Source organism: Perca flavescens, chromosome 12 (genome assembly GCF_004354835.1).
Source record: "Perca flavescens isolate YP-PL-M2 chromosome 12, PFLA_1.0, whole genome shotgun sequence".
NCBI lineage: Eukaryota > Metazoa > Chordata > Actinopteri > Perciformes > Percidae > Perca > Perca flavescens.
In genome coordinates, this window is record NC_041342.1 from 3,521,248 (window position 1) to 3,541,137 (window position 19,890).

Consider the following 19,890-nt stretch of genomic DNA (forward strand, 5'->3'; position numbering starts at 1 on the left):
AATAAGATAAAAGCATCAGTGTAAATGAAGTCTCGATAATCAAGCATGTCTAGTAGCAGTCTGGTATGATTATGTATGTTCCTACCCTTCATGAAAGCTGATTGACATTTGTCAATAATATGTGGCAATCCCTCATTCAGACGATTGGCATAAACAAGTGCCAGCAATTTATAATCGTTACATAACAAGGTAATTGGTCTCCAATTATCCAATAAAAGATTATCTTTGTTAGGTTTCGGAATTAGAGTGATGAGACCATGTTTCATAGTGGGAGAAAGATTACCTTTTGAAATACAATCTAAATAGGCATTATAGAGCATTTCCCTGATATCATTCCAGAAGAAGGAGAAAAACTCCACGGTTAGCCCATCTATTCCAGGTGATTTCCCCTTGGACATCTGTTGAACTGCCAAGTCCAACTCCTCAATTCTTAGCTTACCTTCCATAAGATGTTTAAAGTTATCTTCTATTGTCTTTTTAGACCCCTGAATCTTACTTAAGAAAAAATAACAATCTTCTTTAGAAAAATGGGATTTATACAAATTACTATAAAAATCTTTAATGTTTTCGTTTACTTCTTCTTGATTTTCAACAATAACATCATTGATATTTAACTTCTGAATATTTTTCTTTGTCTGTCTTTGTTTTTCTAGACTAAAAAAATAGGAAGAGTTTTTCTCCCCTTCTTCAATCCAACGAGCCCTTGAACGAATAAATGCTCCCTTGGCCTTTTCCAGATATATATTATCAAGATGGGACTGTAAATTGTTTAATTCAGTCTGTTCTTGCTGCGTCAAATCATTTTTACAGCATAGAGTATTGATGCGACTAATGATATCCCTTTGTTTTATCTTTTTAAGTGTTGATGATTGCTTACTAGTTCTGATAGCTATCTGTTTAACTTTGAATTTAAACCATTCCCATTTACTCATAAAAGACATTTCCAAATCACCTACTTCTTTAACCAATTGTTTGACTACATCACAAAACTCAGTATCTTCCAAAATGGTATTGTTAAATTTCCATATAGAATTTATGTTATTTTCTTTACCACCCGGAGAAAGTGTCAAGGATATTACACAATGATCAGTCAGGGGTGATGCTGAAATATCACATTTATTAACCTCATTAATGAGATTGTCTGATAATAACCAATAATCCAATCTTGAGCACTGGCCATTATTAGATGAGTTGAACCAGGTAAATTGTTTTCTGGTTGGGTTTTTCATTCTCCAATAATCTATTAGATTGGCTTTCGTGATCAATTCAAGTATTGTTTCATCAAGTGTGTGGCAAAGTCTCTTTGACGGTAACCAAAGATCAGGGGCTAGGTTGAAATCTCCGCCAATTATGACTCTATCTGTTGTAAAAAGCATTTTCCATTCCTCTAAGTACTTACTTAAGGATGAGAAGAGATTTTTGCATTGTGCTCTTTTGTTATGACCATACACACATAATAAGATGTAATTTATACCATTCATTTCTGTCACGACCATTAACCAATAACCGGTAGAGTCACTTTTATGATCAATAATTTTTCCAGGAAATCTGTTAAATAAAATCATAACTCCTGCGGAGTGTGACGTTCCATGACTGAAAAAGATAGAGTCTCCCCATTGCAATTTCCAAAATTTTGTGTCAGCCTCAGCTGAGTGAGTTTCTTGTAAAAAAACACAATTAGCCCTTTGCTCCTTACAGAAAAGAAAAATAGCCTTACGTTTTACATTATCTTTCATCCCCCTAGTATTTAAAGAAATAAAGGACAACATTTAGGTAATAAGTGAATAATCTATAAACAATGCACAAAAGAGTGTAACGATGCGCGCAGGAATGAGTAGTAAGTCCTGAATCTACATGTTTTGTGTAACTAGCCCTCTAGAACCCATAGAGACAGAAAGAGAAACCTACAAACTTAACAGCTATTGTAGCAAAATCCTATTTAAATGTAAAAACAATTTCGCCTACTTCATTACAATATTCTTAATTTTGGCATAACAAGAGATAGCAAGGGTTGAGCAGTTTTAGTACCATATATGAACATAGGTAAACAGGGTAGACAGTATCTGTCATATAGTCTACTGGCGTGCAAAAAAACAAAATGGGAATCATTAACGTAACATTAATCATGCTCCAATCATATCATCAGGTTATTTAACCACAAAAGTTCAGTGATGCATTGGCAAACAAAGTGCGGTTAGTGTCATTATACTTATATATCGGAGCGTTTATGTCAAACAAACAAAAAGACTAACGTTTCACTGAAAAATGTTATTGTAGGCGGAATCACTGACAGCCCTTTAAATGATAACAATTCAGTTCGGGTCTACTCTCCGGTTATCGATCAGAGCGTATCCTTCTTTCAAAAATGCCCGTTTACCTTTCTTTCTGGCTTCTTGGACCAGTGGCCATAGCTTCGCACGCGCCTCCCGGTCTTCTTTGGAGAAGTCTTCTTTGAAACGTATGTGCATGTCTTTACACACTCTCGCATCCTTCGACTTCTTCCAAACATCGTCCCGCACCATTCTCATCCCGAATTGAATGATGATTGCTCTCGGTGTGTTCTGTGAGGTAGCGGGGTCACCTTTCCTTCCCAGCCGGTGAACGGTGTCAACGGTGCCACGCAGCCGTTCCACTGACAATGGAACAACTTTCGTCAATATCCCGATAACAACTTCTCTCGTGTCCTCTCCATCCTTTTCAGTGAGGCCAATCATCCTCAGATTCCACCTTCTTTTGTACCGGGTTTGCTCTGCACATGCTTCTTTCAAAAGGCTGTTTTCTTTCTGAAGGCCTCCTATTTTTCCCTTAAGCACGCAGATTTCCTCTCGTTTTTCTTTTGCTGTGGTTGTGTTAGCTTCAATACGTCTGTCAAAACTCTTCAAAAGTTCCATCTGCTCGTCCATTTTTCTGGTCAGAACTTGTACAGCTTGTAGAATTGCGGCGCCAGTGTTCGCGTCCTCGCTTTCCCTTTGGTGTTTCGGTTTCTTTGGATTCGGCTGTTTAACTGGCGTGTGGTCCTTGTTAATTTTGCCTTCTTTGGAGGAGTGTTGCTCCGCTTCCATTTCTTCCTCAATGTCAAAATCATCACATGCCTCATGGAGAGCAGCCAAGTTGTAGTTATGGTCAGACATGGTTACAAAAACGAAGAAAAAAAACCCCAAAATGTTGTAATAGCTTACTTTGGTCACTTAATTTTGACCCTATATTGAATAGCTGTTAAGTAGAGGGGTTGTTACAGTAGTTTATCACATTTCCAGGACTAAAAAAAATTTTTTTTTACCGGAGCCTGCAGAAAGTGCTGCCACTCACTCCGCCATCTTGAAAACCCCCGTCCTGTCTGGAGGATATCGCGCGTCTGTGTCCGTGAGAACTGTAAGTCGTATAACACGTCGGGTCCCGTCGGATTCGGGCAAAGATCTTCAGCTTTAGTACAGAGCCTGTAGTCTATCGCACAAAGAACATTGATAATGATATTGATAATATAAGTGTGTGTTACCGGCACCAGACCTAGGGGGAATCTGGACCAGCAGCAATGGCTACACAGGCTAGGAAGCACCTCGTAGCCTAAGAAAAACTGAAATCAGTAGAGAGCACAGACGTTAGCGTGTTGCTCATGGCAAAGCTTGTTTATTTCTGAGACAATGGCATACAGTTCCCATACATTCACATTCTCTACTGTATTAGCTCTCTGATAAAGATGCATGTTAAAATAATATTAAAACGTATACAAATTAAATAAATGGTGTAACCAAACTGATGATAAATAATATAGAACAGTCTGACAGAAAATAGATGCACATAAATTCAAACGATTTACCACATTATACACATACAAGACTTGGCTTAATTTAAAATACTAAAAGATACCAAAATAATATAACTTCACTTAACATTCACTGGACTTAGACATCTACAGTCTTTCACATATAACCAATGCTATCCTGCTAACACCAATTTAATTAGTTCATAGAATATACTATTTATTTCAGTGGTTGAAAATATGATCCTTTTGTGTTTCAATGTGAATGGCAAATTTGTGAAATAAGTGAATAAGAAGTTTAATATGAAAAAGATGTGAAGTTTGTTTAAATGAGAGAAAAAGAAAAGTGAAAGTTATAAATCCTGTTAATAAAGACAGAGGACAGCCTGCTGAACAAACACCACTAATGTATCCTGTCTCTCCTTTTCCGGAATCAAAACAGGGCATGTTTAACAGGCTTGATGCCTGTAACATCAGCATCATGAACATGCCCTCGACAAAGATGTCTCCCGTGGATGGCTGGACAGCGGAAGAGAAGCCAATACGAGGCCATTTTGAATCGAGGTGGAGGAAGGGCAGCCAATGAGACCGCGGCACCTTGCAGAGACGCTGAAGGCTGTTACACAGTAGATGCAGCCCAGCTGGCGCGCACAAATGTGACGTCATGGGATCGCCGTAAATATTTATACCCGCGCTGGTTGCAGTCTTCTCCTGAACAGAGATGGCGCTAATGAGGAAAGGCTAACAACTTTGCTCTTTCTACGGAATAGAAGAAGAAGAAAAAGATAAACAACGGCAGAACTGGCAGCAGCATTGATGTCAATTCTTTGATTTGATTGGATGAGCTACTTCGTTGGATCAAGCCTTTTATTCGCCATCAAAGAACTCATCTTAAATGGAGAATTCCGGTCGATTTCAACACGTAGCTCTGTTGGATGTAAATTTGGAGTGTTGTCAGTAGCAAGAAAAAACGAAACCAATCGGTGCTGCCTACACCATGTTATCCTCCTGCTAGAGTTAGCACCCAACAGGCTTAAGGATAACACGGTGTAGGCAGCAAAAACAGAGCTACGTGTTGAAATTGCCTGCAATTCTTCTTCAACCCAGTACATTTATTTTATTACTCTGGCTCAAATCAGTATCGGCAGGTCAAACTCAAAATCATCTACTCTTGAAAAGAGAACCTTCCACCCCCACCTCAACAACGATAATGCCTAGTCTCTCTCATGTACATTTGGAAAGTCACAAATGTACGTCTGATCACCCATTTTTAAAACCATACATTTCTGCTCTAACCTATCTACTGAAATCAGACACACTGGAGAAAAAAGGTTTCCACTTACAAGTCTGATGTGTGACACAAACCCATAACCTTGTGATAAAGGAAATGATGCATGTGTTAGAAGCTTTTTGAGAAGTACAACAATTTCTGTACTCCCTTCTGAAGTTAAGGATATGATATTATGAATTTCTCCATAAACACCATCACTTAGTTTTGAAAAGCAATCCTTTCGTCTCTTACTCAAGCTATAGCTTTTGCTTGTATAGACCAGTCCTTTATGCACCATTCTCCTGTGCACGTTTTTGTGCAGAAATGAAGGCACTCTTATCATCATCAGTTGTCTCAGTCACCCTGCCATTATCCAGGACAGTTGTGTCTTGACATTTTGTGGAACTCTTAACTCTTGGGTTATTTGTCAATTCCAAACAGAACTCCTTAACTTGTTCATTAACTGCATACCTTTTGGTGAAGAGAGGTATTGCTCTGTGCAAAAGGAATTTGTTCACAATCTGCAGGGCTACACACTTTGTTCCGTGAACCAGTTTCAAGAGACCACCATTTGAATTTTCAAAGACAAATGCAGAGTGTGCCCAGAGTGGTCCCCACCATTTCACTGACTTTGCAAGGTGAGTTAGCAGGTGTACATTGAATGTCATAGATGCTTCCCCATACAGCAACTGAAACCTAACCACAAACTCAAACAACATTTCATCTGCTTTGTTGAGGTCTTGGAAGGTGATATTCTCTTTCAACAGTAGAAAAACTGCAGACACGAGAAGGCCTAGGTGCTTCAAATAGTGTGGTTGAAGCACGCCATTCAAGACTGGCAAAATGTAAAACAGGAGCCATGCTCACCACTCTGAGGCTTTCCAGTACTTGAACTCTGCAAGGGGTCTGGGTAGTCGTGTTATCAGGTGTGGTGGCTTTATGTCCTTGATCCTGTTTTCTATCACCCTCATACTATTGGGACTCCCAATACAGTATGTTTGATCACTTTTGCTTAAAAGAAGCTCTGTGAGTTGTCTAATGACACCAAGTAAAACAGCATGCATATAGTCTGTAACAAAACCCTGCACTATATCAAAATATGGCAAGTTTATGAGTGGTGATGGACCTTTCACTCCTCTGATAGTTCTGTTTTGTGCCACTGCTTGCTCCATATCTGCCAGCATTTTTTTGGCCTCTCTCTCAGGATATTCTGTGGTAGTCACAGTGTACTTCACTTGGTTCTCCACTAGAGTACCAGGATGTAAACAGAAGCCACAACCAAAGTACCCATTAAATTGTTTGGTGTTTTGCATGGTTGGTCTTGCCTTTGAATCTACACAGCAACAGAGTCCAACTATTTTGCTGTTTACACAGGTACCATCTTTTCTCCATGACACACCTTTGCATGCCAGTATTTTGGCCTGATCAACAAAGGGTTTGAGAAAAATGGACATGACAACATTCTGAAATCTCATTTTGGGGGGTAGCTCATTTAAATTTAGCTGTATGGGCCATATTGAAAATGTGGAAGACTTGTCCACAGGAGAGCCATCAGAATTGAAATTAAATGATAAATTGTTTGGATTTGACAGAATTCCACCTGGTTTTGAAAGGTTTTTATACATTTCACCATCATATATGTCAGAAATGACATGTTCATTTTGTGACAATTTTGTTTTGGATCTGAGGATTTTCTAGCAGTGCTTGAATTTGAGGTGCAATTGGTACATTGACAAAAAAACTTGCACTGTCCAAGGAACTGATTTCAACAGGAGCACTACATATTGCACACTGTGCAATGTTTTTGTCTTTTATGTCTTCCTGTGTGCCAATGTATATTTTACAGGTTTTGCAGTAGAAATGGAACTCCACTATGTCTGAGTTGTTTTTAAATACCTTGTTGAACAAATATTTCGATCTGGGTAACACCTCTTTGCCAAATAGACTATGAGCTTTAACAAATCATCAAGCTGTGTTCCGGTTATACTGTATTATGCCTAGCTGCATGACTCATTACCATGAGCAATGCCTCAGCCCTTGTCCTTGTACCTGTTGACATTAGTACCGAATCCATATCTGTGTCAAAACCTAAATGTCTAAATGGATCATCTTCTGGAAAATCTTCAATTTCTGAATCGGCACCTGAAACACTGCCTTCAGATGAGGAATCACAGTGTAACTGTGGGGTGATGTCACTTGGTTGCAGCTCAGATGTAAGGTGTGAGTGACCAGATGAATACATGAGCTGCAAAATGACAAAGAACACACAGTGTTTTACATCGTCTTTGCAATCTAACTTCTGTACACGTTCAGCTACAAAAACTATTAAAATAAAATGTTTAGCTCTTTAAAGGTACACTGTGTATGTTGTTAGTATTTTATTAGCTAAAATCAATGTCTGCTTTCATTAATTTGTCCTCATTGGTGTAAAATTACCTCTGCCAATGATCTGACTTATCCTCGTAAGCGAAGAATATCTTATCTGTATTTACAGTGGACAGCTAAGTCCAAGGAGGCTTCCATGTCCATGTCGCTCCACCATTTTGAAAAATGTTGAATAGCTTCTTGGTACATAACATAACGGCTACCGTAACTTCAACATGCATTTGAAAAAGCAAGGCACTCCAGACCACTATTCGTTTGAATGCAAAATTTTATTTTATTTATTGGTTTATTTGTCAGGGACAATTCTATTCAATTCAATTTTATTTATAGTATCAACTCATAACAGGAGTTACACAGTGTGAATTACACAATCATGCAGCAGATACATTATATACTAAGATATTACATCAACATTTCACAGAATCGTGACCACAAGGACAGAGTACAGCTGGAGCTAGATTATTTGCACATTTAAAAGTTAGTTTAGGAAAAGAGAACTTAATGAAGTTATCAAAATTTAAAAGCTTGTATTTCTGTACCATTAAACAGTGGTGCCACTTTGTTGGTTTCTGATCCATTATTTTCAGTGCCTGTTTGTATAATGATATGATGGTTTGACTGTTGTCTGGGAGGCTTGGCCCCATAAAGTAACACAGTAGGATAAGTGAGAGAGTATCATGGCATGAAAAAACAGTAAAGCTGCCTTGACAGGTATATGATGCCTTATGATCAGGCAGGAGAGCTCACCTGGTCGGTCGTGTCATCTGGATCTGACTGATACAAGAGCTCAAAGTGGCCAGATGGAGACATGGTCTTAACAGGATCAAGAAGAAATGGCACAAACGGAGAGTGAGAACCAGTTAAGTTTAAAGGTGCAATATGTAATATTGTATGTAATACTGGCAGCTAGCGGTTAAAATAGTTACTGCACTACCAATTCAAAATACTGGAGAGTCGTCTCCCCCGTATGGAGCTAAATCGGGGCCAAATGTTTTGTTCATTCAAAAAAAATATATATAGTTGAAAAAATAAAGCTTGAAATTGAAAATTTAAGTTTTGGTCAAAACTTGGAAAAAATAAAACCATGTATTTGAACTAAAAATAAGTGTACCAATTTTTCTTTCAGTTTGAATAAAATATAGATTCAACTGGCTTCAAATCTTTTTTTTACGGCTTCAAATCTTTTTTTTTTCGGTTTCAGATCTGTTTTTCACTTTCAGATATTTTTTTTTCGGTTTGAGACTTTTGGCCCTGATTTGGCGGGGGCGTGGCTTCAACTCAGAGGGCGTGGCATTTGACAAACATGAGGTAAACCATCAAACGTTAAAGTCAAGAAGAAGGTAGAATGCTTCATTCCACTGTCCACCATTTTTCCCTTTATGTGTTAATGCGTGACGGGGTTCCATTTAAAAAATGTTTTTAAAGGTACCATCTTTACATGATCTGCGGTCAGCACATACGGACGCTAGAACTGCCGAGTGAATATATTGCTACATCAAATGCTTCATGTTGACTTCAGGAATGGGTGTTACTGTGAGGATCCACTATATACATGTGATTTTTACTTATGCCAGTGACAAAGTTCCATTTAAAAAATGTTTTGGACAACAAATGGTACCAATTACATTATAAGAGCAATAAACGGTGCAATGGCACCAGCCCACAGGTAGGACATGGAAAATTATTTTTGTTACTGCACTGGACAAAGCTGGCAACCAATTAAAAATACTGGTGTTTTTACACTAATTTCAGTGTCCAGCTCAAGTTTTTTTTTACTTTAACGGTATTGGTCCCCTGCCCCAAGTTATGTTGTTTAACCATGAAAAGGTAAACTAGCAAAGTTATTATAATTTTTTCCTGCCCAGACTCTAAAGTTAATGCTAACTTTTGTGAAGTTCACGGGGGTGGCCAGGCTGAGACCGCAGCATTCACAACAATGTTGCTAGACACTTTTCTCACATAGCCAGACATTACTCCACAGCACAGAGGAGTAGCTAACGGTAGATGCTGGCTATATTGACAGTCATAAAAGCCCGTGCTCACGCGGAGCTTTGTAACCAACTGACAGACACACTTTTTTGGCTTTAAAATGAACCGCTAAAAACACAACAACCTCACTGTTCTCTCCACACGCCAGTCAGGCAGCGATATTACGAATCCAACTATGGCCACGCCAAGACCCGCCCTATGCCTACCTCTGATTGGCTTACACGTACACGTCACCTCCAGTACCTCCGCGCCGCGGCCGCTCTCCAGCACAGCCGCTGACGTTTCGCCGGCGCCGCGCAGTTTGAAATATGTGTTCAAGAAAGGAGACGCTGGAGACGCTAATAACGGTAAGAAAAATGAAACAACTAAACGACGTATATTAATATCGTTTGCACCAACCGTAGCCTTACAAATGAAACAACTAAATGACGTATATTAATATCGTTTGTACCAATGGAAAGATTATGTGTCAAAGATGACATTTTGACTCGTGTTTTTGTTTAATTAATGTATGCATGTATTCAACATAACTTAACCTAATATGTACAACAATACAGGCTATGTATAGGCCTACTGTATGAATTGTTTTCAATATGGTAATTCTGAGTGGTTATTAGGCTACTGATCTGAGTCAAAATTTTATAATGATGAAATGAGTGATAAGCCTGCCTTTAGTGTGTGTTTAATAAAGATTAAATTGAATCAGTGGTGTTGTCTAGTTTTTTTGTAGTGATTATACTGTATTTTTTTTCCCTCACAGCATTAGACTCGCCCATCCCAGAGCGACAACCCCATAGGTTTTTTGTAACGTTACTGCGTGAAGCATCAGCTTCATCTGGCTCATTTTCTTAAGTTTCTATAACGTTAACGCTGCAGTGTCGCTGCAGTGTCATCCGAAGCAGCAGTATAGCTTCAGGGGCAGCGTGATACGCGGAATGGCACGCGGAGCGGCAGCGTGCGTCGTCCTCAGTTAGCTCAGCCAATCAGAGGTAGGCATAGGGCGGGTCTTGGCGTGGCCATAGTGGGATTCATAATTTCGCCGCCCACACACACACCAGTCACTCCCATAGACATTAGGCTCGTTCGAGATGAACTGCGCCTCGCCTGTAAAGCGGACGAGAGCAGGCGGCAGCAGCGGGGGGCGGTGACAAAAGTCCGCTCTCAAGTCGGACAGTTTTCCAGCTGATTCCAGCAGCCTTCAGGCTGAACAGGAAGTGACATAAACACTGTGGTCCGATTCCGATTTAATAAAATGTTATCAGACCCATATATCAGCTTGTACACAGTCTCCAGTTGATTTTATTATGACAGAGTAGCTGTCAGAATGCTCTACATGTGATCTGTTGCTGATTTTAATTAACAACAGACTGTAGATGATCCCTAATCTGAAGATATTTAGTCTCTCTGTGTTCTAAACATAACTATCAGCCTCACAACAGGTGTTCTGTACAGAATAAGCCTTTAAATGAGACAAATAGCAGTTAAAATCCCTCCGATTCAAAATCAATAAAAAGTTTATATAAAACGTCGTCATGTTGAGTCGACTCTAAACCAATCAGCTGTTCGATCAGCTGAGAGGCCGGCGTTTCCCAGCATGCCCTGGGTCCGCCTGCGTCCGCCTGGCTCTTGTCTATGTGAAAAGCAGCTGCGCTACCTGCGGCTCAGAACTGCGGCCGCCTTGGTCTCGTGAGATTATCGTTGCCCACGTGTGCATGACGTCAGAGCAAGTCGGGATCAAGTCGGACAAGAATCTAACCAGCATGCATTGGGCGGCGATCGCCGGTGATCGATTCTGCGCAGATCTGGCTCATCTCGAACGAGCCTAATAAGAAGGTCACTCCCCCCAAATGATCCGAAGGTGTAGCCGGAAACTGATCATCCTCCATGTGGTGGTAGTCAGATACTACAGGCTTGTCCCTCACAGGCTCAAATGCTAACCCATGCCATTAAAATTACTCATTTTCATGTGTATTTAATATGCTGCCTATAAACCTTCGCAGGTCCTACCATGCCAGTGACGTCATCGAAATTATCAGCGTTCTAACAAACGTAGATTTTTTGTTTTTGTGTTGCTTAAAAAAAGCTATATTGATTTTTTTTTTTTTTTTTTGTGTAATTCATTTTTATTTGTCATAACCAACACATTATCAACGCTGATTATTTCAGTTCAGTTCATCTTTAAGGTCCCATGAGGTCCACGGGAAGGGGCGGGACTTCGGCTCTCTATTGTGTGACGAATCTGGTGACACAGGCGGATGTCGGTCTCTTGGATTTGAATTTGAAAAAATGCCATAAAAAAAGAAGGCCGCCGAGGACCAATCAGATCCTTCAGTACCCGGAACACCAGTTTCAAACTTTGGCGGCGTTGAAATTGGCACGTATGCTAGGTAAAAGTTTGGTTTTGACGTTAGTTGGTGAGAAAAGACAAACAAGATTATTAGTTGACTTGTCGACGAAAAGGTGAAATAGTTTTAAAGCGACCACGGTGAACTTGCTAGGTAGCGCGAGTTAATCAAACGTTAGCTCGTTTTCAAATGTTTAGCTAGCTAACGTTACCGGGATTTTAATTTCTCCGTTAACGTTACAGCACAAAAAAAGCTACAATGGAGACCAGCCTTTCCAGGCTTCTTGTTGGACTCTCTGTAAAAATCAGTCGCAGTGATGGTGAGCTGGTGTTGTTTTTATTGCAACTTTTACCCTAAATAATAACGCTGTATTTAGTTAACAAATTTGACGGTGACTTGCGGTTTGTTTGTCTGTAAACCAGGTCGAGTACATATGGCAACAGTGAAGTCCACGGATACCGTCAAGTCTACGGTTATGGTTGAATGGAGTGAAAGAAAGATCTGCCGAGGAAAGGAGGTAAGTAAGTCCAAAATACACAGAAAATACATGTGTTAACCTTACCTTGGTTGTGATAATGTGAAACCTGCCTGGGACGCTGGAAGTCAATTAACGTTAGTTGAGGCCGCTGAGAGAAAGTCAGTCTATAATAACATTATAAATGTAAATCATCATAGTTTATAATAATACAGAGCAGTGAGGAGGACACAGCCAGTCCATACAGGACAACCAGCATTCGGCCCGTTCATGTGAAACCGCCATCACTCTGTGTGTCATGTATTAAGCAAGTTGACATCTAATCTAAGTTATTTTTTTGTTTGATTTTAGGTTGATTTGACTGAGTTATGTACACTCAACCCAGAGCTTTTGGACCATATAAAGACCGTCACAAAGCCCGCTTCTGACCCAGCACCTCCTGCTCCAGACAAGGTAAGTCACCTTACTTTTCCACACAACAAAGAACTAGAGCTTGTTGTCACTTCCAACAGGCTGGACCATAGTTCTAAGAATTGGAACTTCACAGTTGTAATCAAATAATCGTATCTGAGCTGCTTCCTTGTTTTGTCTCTCCTACAACAATTCCACTCTCAATAAATGACAAAGAAATGTCAAAGTTGAATGGTCATTTTGACTTATCCATTTGATAGTGAAATATGGGGTAGAACATTACTCCTGGATGGAAAGGGGTAATCATTGTAAAGCTTCTAAATAAACAATTTCTCTCTCTCTCTCTGTCTGTCTCTGTCTTTCTATAGAAGTATGAGGGTCGACTGCGCTCATCCAGAATTCCTGCCCCTCCCTCCTGTGAGTAAATATATTGTACTAGTTGCTTGTTTTTAGATTGCCATATTGTGTAATTTGGCTCCTAACAGCTTGTTTCCTTCCAAAAGCCTCTGCTCCACCAGTCACCATAGATGAAGAGTCAGGTCGGCATGCCATGCATGTTCCCCTCTCTCTCTAAAGCAAATTACTCTTAATTTCTAATCACTCTTCTGTCAATGGGAACGAGGTGTAAGTGCTAAGCATTCCACAATCCTTGGAGAGCACAACTCAGGCCTGGCCACTGATTATTTGTAAAGAATCATCTGCTTCAGTTTAACGATTGGGGAACATGATTGCAAATGGATAACTTTGGGCATGCACTACTATCTTTTTGACCATTAATCTGCTCTAAATTGTGGGTAGGAATAAAAGGGGAAAGGAGTGCTCAGTATCATCACTGATAACAAAGGTACAGCATTTGTACAAGCTTGTTTATCCATTTGGGATAGAGTGTACTCTTATAATACAATGCACTGCTTTTTCCCCACAATTGACTTAAAATAACACTTTAATTTGGTCAAAAATAATCAAATTTAAATATCTACTGCATTTTAGTTTCCGCTTTTCTGCACCTGTGTTGATCTTTCGTGGGTCACTTCTCTGGGTGTCTGAAGGATCTTTTTTCAGACTGGCAAATTTGTTCCTGTGGTCACTCTTCATTTGGCAGACTACAGCCATGTACAGTGTTTCCTTCTTTTGTACCATGGTTTGGAGTACATTTAACCCCAGGAAAACCATGCTAGCAATACTTAATTTAAGACACTGACACTCATACTGCAGCTGTTTGACTTGGATTTGTCTTACTTTCAGTTGCCAATCGGTCTCAGACTAGGCAGACGTGTTTGTTCCAGTCCCCGGCCCCTGTTCCAGCATCAGTCCCAACCTCCGAGTCTTCTCATGCAAACTTGGAGACGGTCCACCCTAATCTCCCCTCTTCATCATCACTCCTCACAAACTCTGGTTGGTATTGATCTACTGAAAAGCAATTCAAAAATTAGAACATTGTCCCAAAAACATGAGACAAACTGAGGCAAGACACATACTTGTTTCAACATTTGGGTACTGTTGTTCTCACTGACGGGTAATTGCTGGACCTGCCCATACAGTATATTTTGCACATCCACATGACACATTAGCAGTAGTATCACAAGATGTAGAACAGGTATTTTCAATGTGCAACCTAATCATTTTAATGCTTTCTTTGTTCAGTAATTTCAAAATATTTGTACTTTATAATTGTATACCTTTTTTTTTATTTTTTATTTTTTACTTTATAAACTCGAGTCCACTCTTTCGCCTTATCTAGCACTTCATAATCAGCAACATAGAAAGAATGAGCCCAAACCAACACAGTCGCTTCATTTTGTCCGTGAGGCAATAAAGGAAAATGAACCTGAGATAATGCCTCCTCCATCTTCAGTCAAAGGTCAGTTACACATTTTACATCAACATGATATCCTGTTTATCCACTGGATCACTTAGATCTATAGCATATCCCATACACAAAGGTAGAAAGCTCTACACATTAATGTCACAAGTGCAGCCTCCATTTTCTCCTTTTTTTTAAAGGATTGTTTTATTTTGGACAAAATATTTTGGTGATTAGGTACACACAGATTGTATCAACTCTATGTTCGCTGGGAAGTATAAACGGGTAGTTCATAATCTGTTACATACAAGGAATTCTGTAACTAGATTTGTTGGATATTGCAGTGATGAGAATGAGATTTGTATTCATCAGTTTTTTTGATCTAACAAAAAATGAAAGTACATCATCTCTATGCACTTCAGGCAAAAGAAAATCTGTGGTTTCTAAAGAGCTAAACAAAGGCAACAAAAGGCTGTCTTGTGTTGTAAAGCCCCCCGACATGCAGACAAAGAGAGGAAAGGTGAGCTTTTTAAAAAAACGTATTCTGCCGTTTATATCTTGTTTTTAATTGGTAGGAACTTTTATACACAGAAGTTCCATCTCACATTGTATTTCCATTAATTAATTTTAGTTTGGAGAGGCTCCCCGACCAAACCAGAAGTTCTATGAGATGATCCAAGACTTCAGAGAGACCTTGGAAATAAACCCCTTATCAACAAATGAGCACGTACGTTTGGACTCAAGAATGATCTGCCTTGTATGAAATTGTATCGCCATACTTATAGCACATGTTGTGTTTTTACAGATTGAACCTCACAGGATCTGTGTGTGCGTTCGCAAGCGCCCCCTTAACAAACAAGGTATATTGGGAGTGATGTCTAACATCCTGTATACAGTATCATGCAAAAATATTCTCCCTAAGTTTTTGGTTTGTTTTTAATTGCTGAATTTGACATTTGTATGTATTCCAGAGAATAATAAAAAGGAGATTGATGTGGTGTCTGTACCTGGAAAAGGTACTCTGCTTGTCCATGAGCCAAAACAGAAGGTGGACCTCACCAAGTACTTGGAGAACCAAACATTCCACTTTGACTACTCCTTTAATGAGACCGCCACCAACGACCTGGTCTACAAGTAATGTCCTCATTTGTCCTTTTTTTTTTATTTAGCAACAATGTAGTCTCGCATTCCCAGACCTTCCTTCACAGCGCTGCGGAGGAAGGTCTGGCTAGTCCACACAACATTCCAGCAAAAACTTGCTCTGGGTTATAATTGGATTGGCGGTTCTAGCTCGGAGGATTTTTCCCGAATCAACCTGAGTTTAGAATACCGACACAAAGAAAGCGGAACGTGAGGGACATCCGGCCGAAAATAAGGGACATCCTCCGGCGGCACGGGAACTATCCTGTAAATGAAACGCTGTTCATATAGACTAGCAACAAGGTGGATCTGATTGCAGGCTTCCTAAATAAATAAAATGGGAGTGTGTTTACAAGCTTTTACAGAAATTCTTCATGGTGGATATGATTTAAGGAATTTGTCATCTTTCAAGGGATTTATTTCTCGTTTCCCAGAGCTGTAAATAACGTGGGAAAGTGTAGATAGCAGTGTTTACTATAGTGTATCTGTTCAGTAAAATGTTGATCAGGAGTAAAAACTCAAGGTGTAATATGTAAACATGCCATTGCGGTCTTCTCTGGGTTTTACAAAGTGGTCAATTTATGACAAAAGCTATTATTAACTTATTTTATTTTTCTTCAGGTTCACAGCCAAACCGTTAGTGCATTCCATTTTCGAAGGTGGAATGGCAACATGTTTCGCCTACGGCCAGACTGGAAGTGGGAAGACTCATGTAAGCCTCTGCTTGCTGTTTGGTGTTGACTTGTCTTGAAGCAGCATTTGTAAAAAATCTATTTATTTTTTTGCTTGTTTGGCACATTATCTCCCTAGACCATGGGAGGTGATTTCACAGGGAGGCAGCAGAACAGTGCTAAAGGAATCTACGCCTTGGCAGGTAGGGCCGCAAATATCCACCCAATGGCTCTACATGCACTTTGTGTAGAAGGAAATACTAAATCTTGGTTTTCACATTAAGATTAACGGGAATCCATCAAATCAGCATGATTTTGTATTTGTTCCAGTTAACTCAGGATAGGAGTCTCCATTGCCTCTCCATTGCTTTTCTCTTTAAACTACACTCAGGATTGTCTTAAACTGGCCTTTTTACATGGTAACTTTATTTTGAAGAATTTGAGTCTTTCCCTTCTAGCCCAGGATGTTTTCACCTACCTGAACCACCGGAGATATGCTAACCTGGACCTCTCTGCTTATGTCAGCTTCTTTGAGATTTACAATGGAAAAGTAAGAAGGAAAAAAAAAAAACCTTCTACCTCCATGAACACATTTATTAAGAATATTTTACATTAAAATCAGCTTATTCAAGTTATCTTAAAAGTGAAATATACTTTTTGATTCAGGTGTATGACCTCCTGAATAAGAAGGCCAAGCTCCGTGTTCTGGAGGACGACAGACAGCAGGTTCAGGTGGTTGGCCTGGAGGAGGTCTATGTGTCCAGCGCAGAAGAGGTCATCAAGATGATCCAGCAGGGCAGTGCCTGCAGGTACTTATGTCTTAAGAATGTTTATGTTGCGATGTCAAGGTACATATTTCTTCAAACTTTTTCATTCCTCTCTCTAAACTCCTGGTAAACGTTTTGCCTAGCTGTTACAAAGACAAAGCATTCAGGGCTGTAGTCAGGAGAAGAGCAAAAACATTGTTTCCTCCGAGAAGTCTCCAGTGCCGTATAAATAAAATTCCATGATCTTTCAAGTTAACATAGTACTTATTTTTTATTATTTTTTTTAATCACATCTGTTGCTCGCATCCAGGTGCCGTCACACTACAGACTACAACCAAATAGAATAGTGATGTGCTTCATTGATTGATTGATTCATCTCACTCACAAACAAGCGGCTCTTTCTCACACACGCAGTGCAAAAAGCTGTATCGCACAGGTGCTACGGCGATGATTTCACTTAAGAATCAGACATGAATTTTCTTGCATTTGTGTCATTCTTCAGCTCGAAAAATATACAACATTAACTTTGCTGCTTTCCCTTCCCTTCTGTCCCCGCTGTCTTTCCAGAACATCAGGCCAGACCTCTGCCAACGCCAACTCCTCCCGCTCTCATGCCATTCTTCAGATCACCCTGCGGCGCAATGACCGTGCCACCACGCTGCATGGCAAATTCTCACTGATTGACTTGGCTGGCAATGAGCGCGGCACTGACGTCAGTAGCAATGACCGCAGCACTTTAGTGGAGACTGCTGAGATCAACCGCAGCCTGCTGGCTCTCAAGGTAGACTACAGCTGCTGTGGCGTGCACACGCCAAATATATACTTAGATGTGGATGAAAAGGGAGAAGAGCCAGTTTTCTCTCTTGCACCTCAGCTAGATGCCATGTAACCATGGCTCTCTCAAATTGAGACCGTAAAGAAGAGTAAAATGCTTAACTCCTGGCATTCTCAGAGCTCTGTCCAAATATTAAATATGCATGCAAAGCACCTAAAAAGATATCGAAAATTACACCTAACATGTCTGTGTGTTCACTCTTGTGTCCTGTAGGAGTGTATTCGCTCACTGGGAATGAACAGCGATCACATTCCTTTCCGAATGAGCACGTTGACCAAAGTCCTCAGGGACTCCTTCGTTGGAGAAAAGTCCAAGACGTGCATGGTACATTAAAACACCATACTTGATTTACTCCAAGTTTGGCATACAGTGTATTATGGTCTGCATACATTGTAATGGTTGATGCAGATTCACACCAAACAAGCACAAACTCTGTTGTGAATAAGTATGTGTGGGTTTAAGTACAGAACGTATGTACACATATTTTCCCTTCTCTTATTTTATAGATTGCTATGGTGTCTCCAGGCATGACTTCATGTGAATACACAATGAACACACTACGTTATGCGGACAGGTACATATTTATCCTATGGAGTTTGACTTAAGTCGTTATGTTTTGTGTGAAAGAGAGTCCTACATTTTAATATGAAAAAAATATCATGCCTGGGAAGATAAAACTTGAAACATTTTTCCGATCTTTGGCAGAGTGAAAGAACTGAATGGCAAATCCAAGGTCCCCAGAGAAGCTAAGGCACAAGAGCCTATAAATAGCTCCACAGAGGAGGTCAACTTGCACAAGATCAGTCCTAAATCCTAATGAATATTAATTATATCGTATGTATAATTTGCTAAAGTTTTTGCGGTTTGCTTTTGTGCGTTGTAGGAATCTGTTGTGGATACCAGTGTATATGATGCCATATCGCAAGTGGCAGAGCTGGAGGAGAAGGTTTTTGTACAGTTTCAGGTAGTTTTCTTAAGTCTGCTCTTCTTTACAGCATACAGGAATAGTAATAATCCTTTTTATTTTTTAATCAGCTTTTTAAGTCCTCAAACTTTTGTTTCTCAGAGGGCCAATGAACACATCAATGCAATGAGCCAAACCTCTTACAATGTTGTGGAAGGACTCCCCGACCTGGTGGATTATGCAAAGAAATTAATGGGTTTGTACAAACCACAGCTTGATCTTGTTTGTTTTTGTCTGTTTAGTAATTTACTACAAAAAAATCAGACCTAATTGGACTGCTATTGAATATAACGCAGCAAACTGTACCATTCTCACGGAGACTTGAACTTTGTTTAAGTCTTTGTTTGTCTGTTTCTGCAGACCAGATGAGAACGCTTTTGTGGGGGGGAAACTAAGTTAAATTTATAAATAAAAAAAAAGTTAGGGTATGAGCATTATCTGGATTCAAATGGAGGCTATGTAGTAGTTTGGGGCAATGATGGACTGTATGGTCTTTTTCAAATTGTTCATCTAGCAAACCTGTTATTACTACATGCTGACCAGGGGAGACGCAGGAGAAACCTTGTGCTGACTAGATCAAATGTCATGAGATCAAATGCCAGGACTAGCTAACTGCATTAGTAAAGGACCAAAATCTGGGTGGATACAGGTTTTACCTTTTTTTATTTATTCTGTTTTATCTGTCATCCACAGACACATTACAGACTTTGCAGACTGCTGTGGAAAAAGAGAGCATGGCAAGGCAAACCTACTGAGAAGAACCCACCAACTTGCTCACAAAGTGTTTATTAAAAATGTCCGTTTTTAAGCAGTTTGATTTAAATGTTTTTAACAACTGTATTAAATAAATGTATTGAAACACTATCTCACTGAGATGTTTCAAGTCTTGTAAGAAACTACTTTGGGAACTACTTGTGTATACAATATTGTTAGACGCAGCACTTTTCACTGTGGATGTTTTCATGTCTTACCAGGATTATATTCAGGCACCCAAAACTGACCACATTTTTTACACTAAAGTGAAATTCAGATAACTAAGAACATTACTGAAGTACTGTACTTAAGTACAATTTT

The 19,890-nt window shown here is 39.6% G+C and overlaps 2 protein-coding genes across 4 annotated transcripts; one reads left to right on the top strand and one right to left on the bottom strand.

The window, feature by feature from the left end:
* Window positions 1–1,839: 1,839 nt before the first annotated feature.
* LOC114565684 (uncharacterized) lies at window positions 1,840–3,497 on the bottom strand. The gene is made up of 2 exons (XM_028593875.1): window positions 3,281–3,497; window positions 1,840–3,092 (listed from the first exon to the last, which is right to left on the bottom strand). Exon 2 carries the CDS (start codon window positions 3,060–3,062, stop codon window positions 2,313–2,315), a length of 750 nt encoding a protein of 249 aa, XP_028449676.1. The 5' UTR covers window positions 3,063–3,092; window positions 3,281–3,497; the 3' UTR covers window positions 1,840–2,312.
* An 8,168-nt stretch (window positions 3,498–11,665) lies between these two features.
* On the top strand, window positions 11,666–19,680 carry kif2c (kinesin family member 2C). 3 transcript variants are annotated; one of them, XM_028592896.1, is made up of 23 exons: window positions 11,666–11,902; window positions 11,992–12,068; window positions 12,172–12,266; window positions 12,576–12,677; window positions 13,004–13,052; window positions 13,139–13,174; window positions 13,881–14,030; window positions 14,377–14,496; window positions 14,862–14,959; window positions 15,071–15,166; window positions 15,245–15,299; window positions 15,411–15,573; window positions 16,201–16,291; window positions 16,390–16,453; window positions 16,709–16,800; window positions 16,917–17,059; window positions 17,585–17,798; window positions 18,066–18,176; window positions 18,359–18,426; window positions 18,558–18,636; window positions 18,736–18,816; window positions 18,919–19,012; window positions 19,510–19,680. In XM_028592896.1, exons 2-23 carry the CDS (start codon window positions 12,008–12,010, stop codon window positions 19,569–19,571), a joined length of 2,124 nt encoding a protein of 707 aa, XP_028448697.1. In that variant the 5' UTR covers window positions 11,666–11,902; window positions 11,992–12,007; the 3' UTR covers window positions 19,572–19,680. The 3 variants fall into 3 exon arrangements, with proteins under 3 accessions (XP_028448697.1, XP_028448699.1, XP_028448700.1); XM_028592898.1 differs by having other exon boundaries at window positions 11,666–11,791; XM_028592899.1 differs by lacking the exon at window positions 13,139–13,174 and having other exon boundaries at window positions 11,666–12,068.
* The last annotated feature ends 210 nt before the right edge of the window (window positions 19,681–19,890 follow it).

What these genes read in the sequence shown, in the direction of transcription:
- LOC114565684 (XM_028593875.1), bottom strand. Translation starts at nt 3,062, where the DNA reads ATGGAAGCGGAGCAACACTCCTCCAAAGAAGGCAAAATTAACAAGGAC.
- kif2c (XM_028592896.1), top strand. Translation starts at nt 12,008, where the DNA reads ATGGAGACCAGCCTTTCCAGGCTTCTTGTTGGACTCTCTGTAAAAATC. An exon ending in GCGCCCCCTTAACAAACAAG is followed by an intron (nt 15,300 to 15,410) that starts GTATATTGGGAG and finishes TATGTATTCCAG; the next exon opens with AGAATAATAAAAAGGAGATT. An exon ending in AGGTTTTTGTACAGTTTCAG is followed by an intron (nt 18,817 to 18,918) that starts GTAGTTTTCTTA and finishes TTTGTTTCTCAG; the next exon opens with AGGGCCAATGAACACATCAA.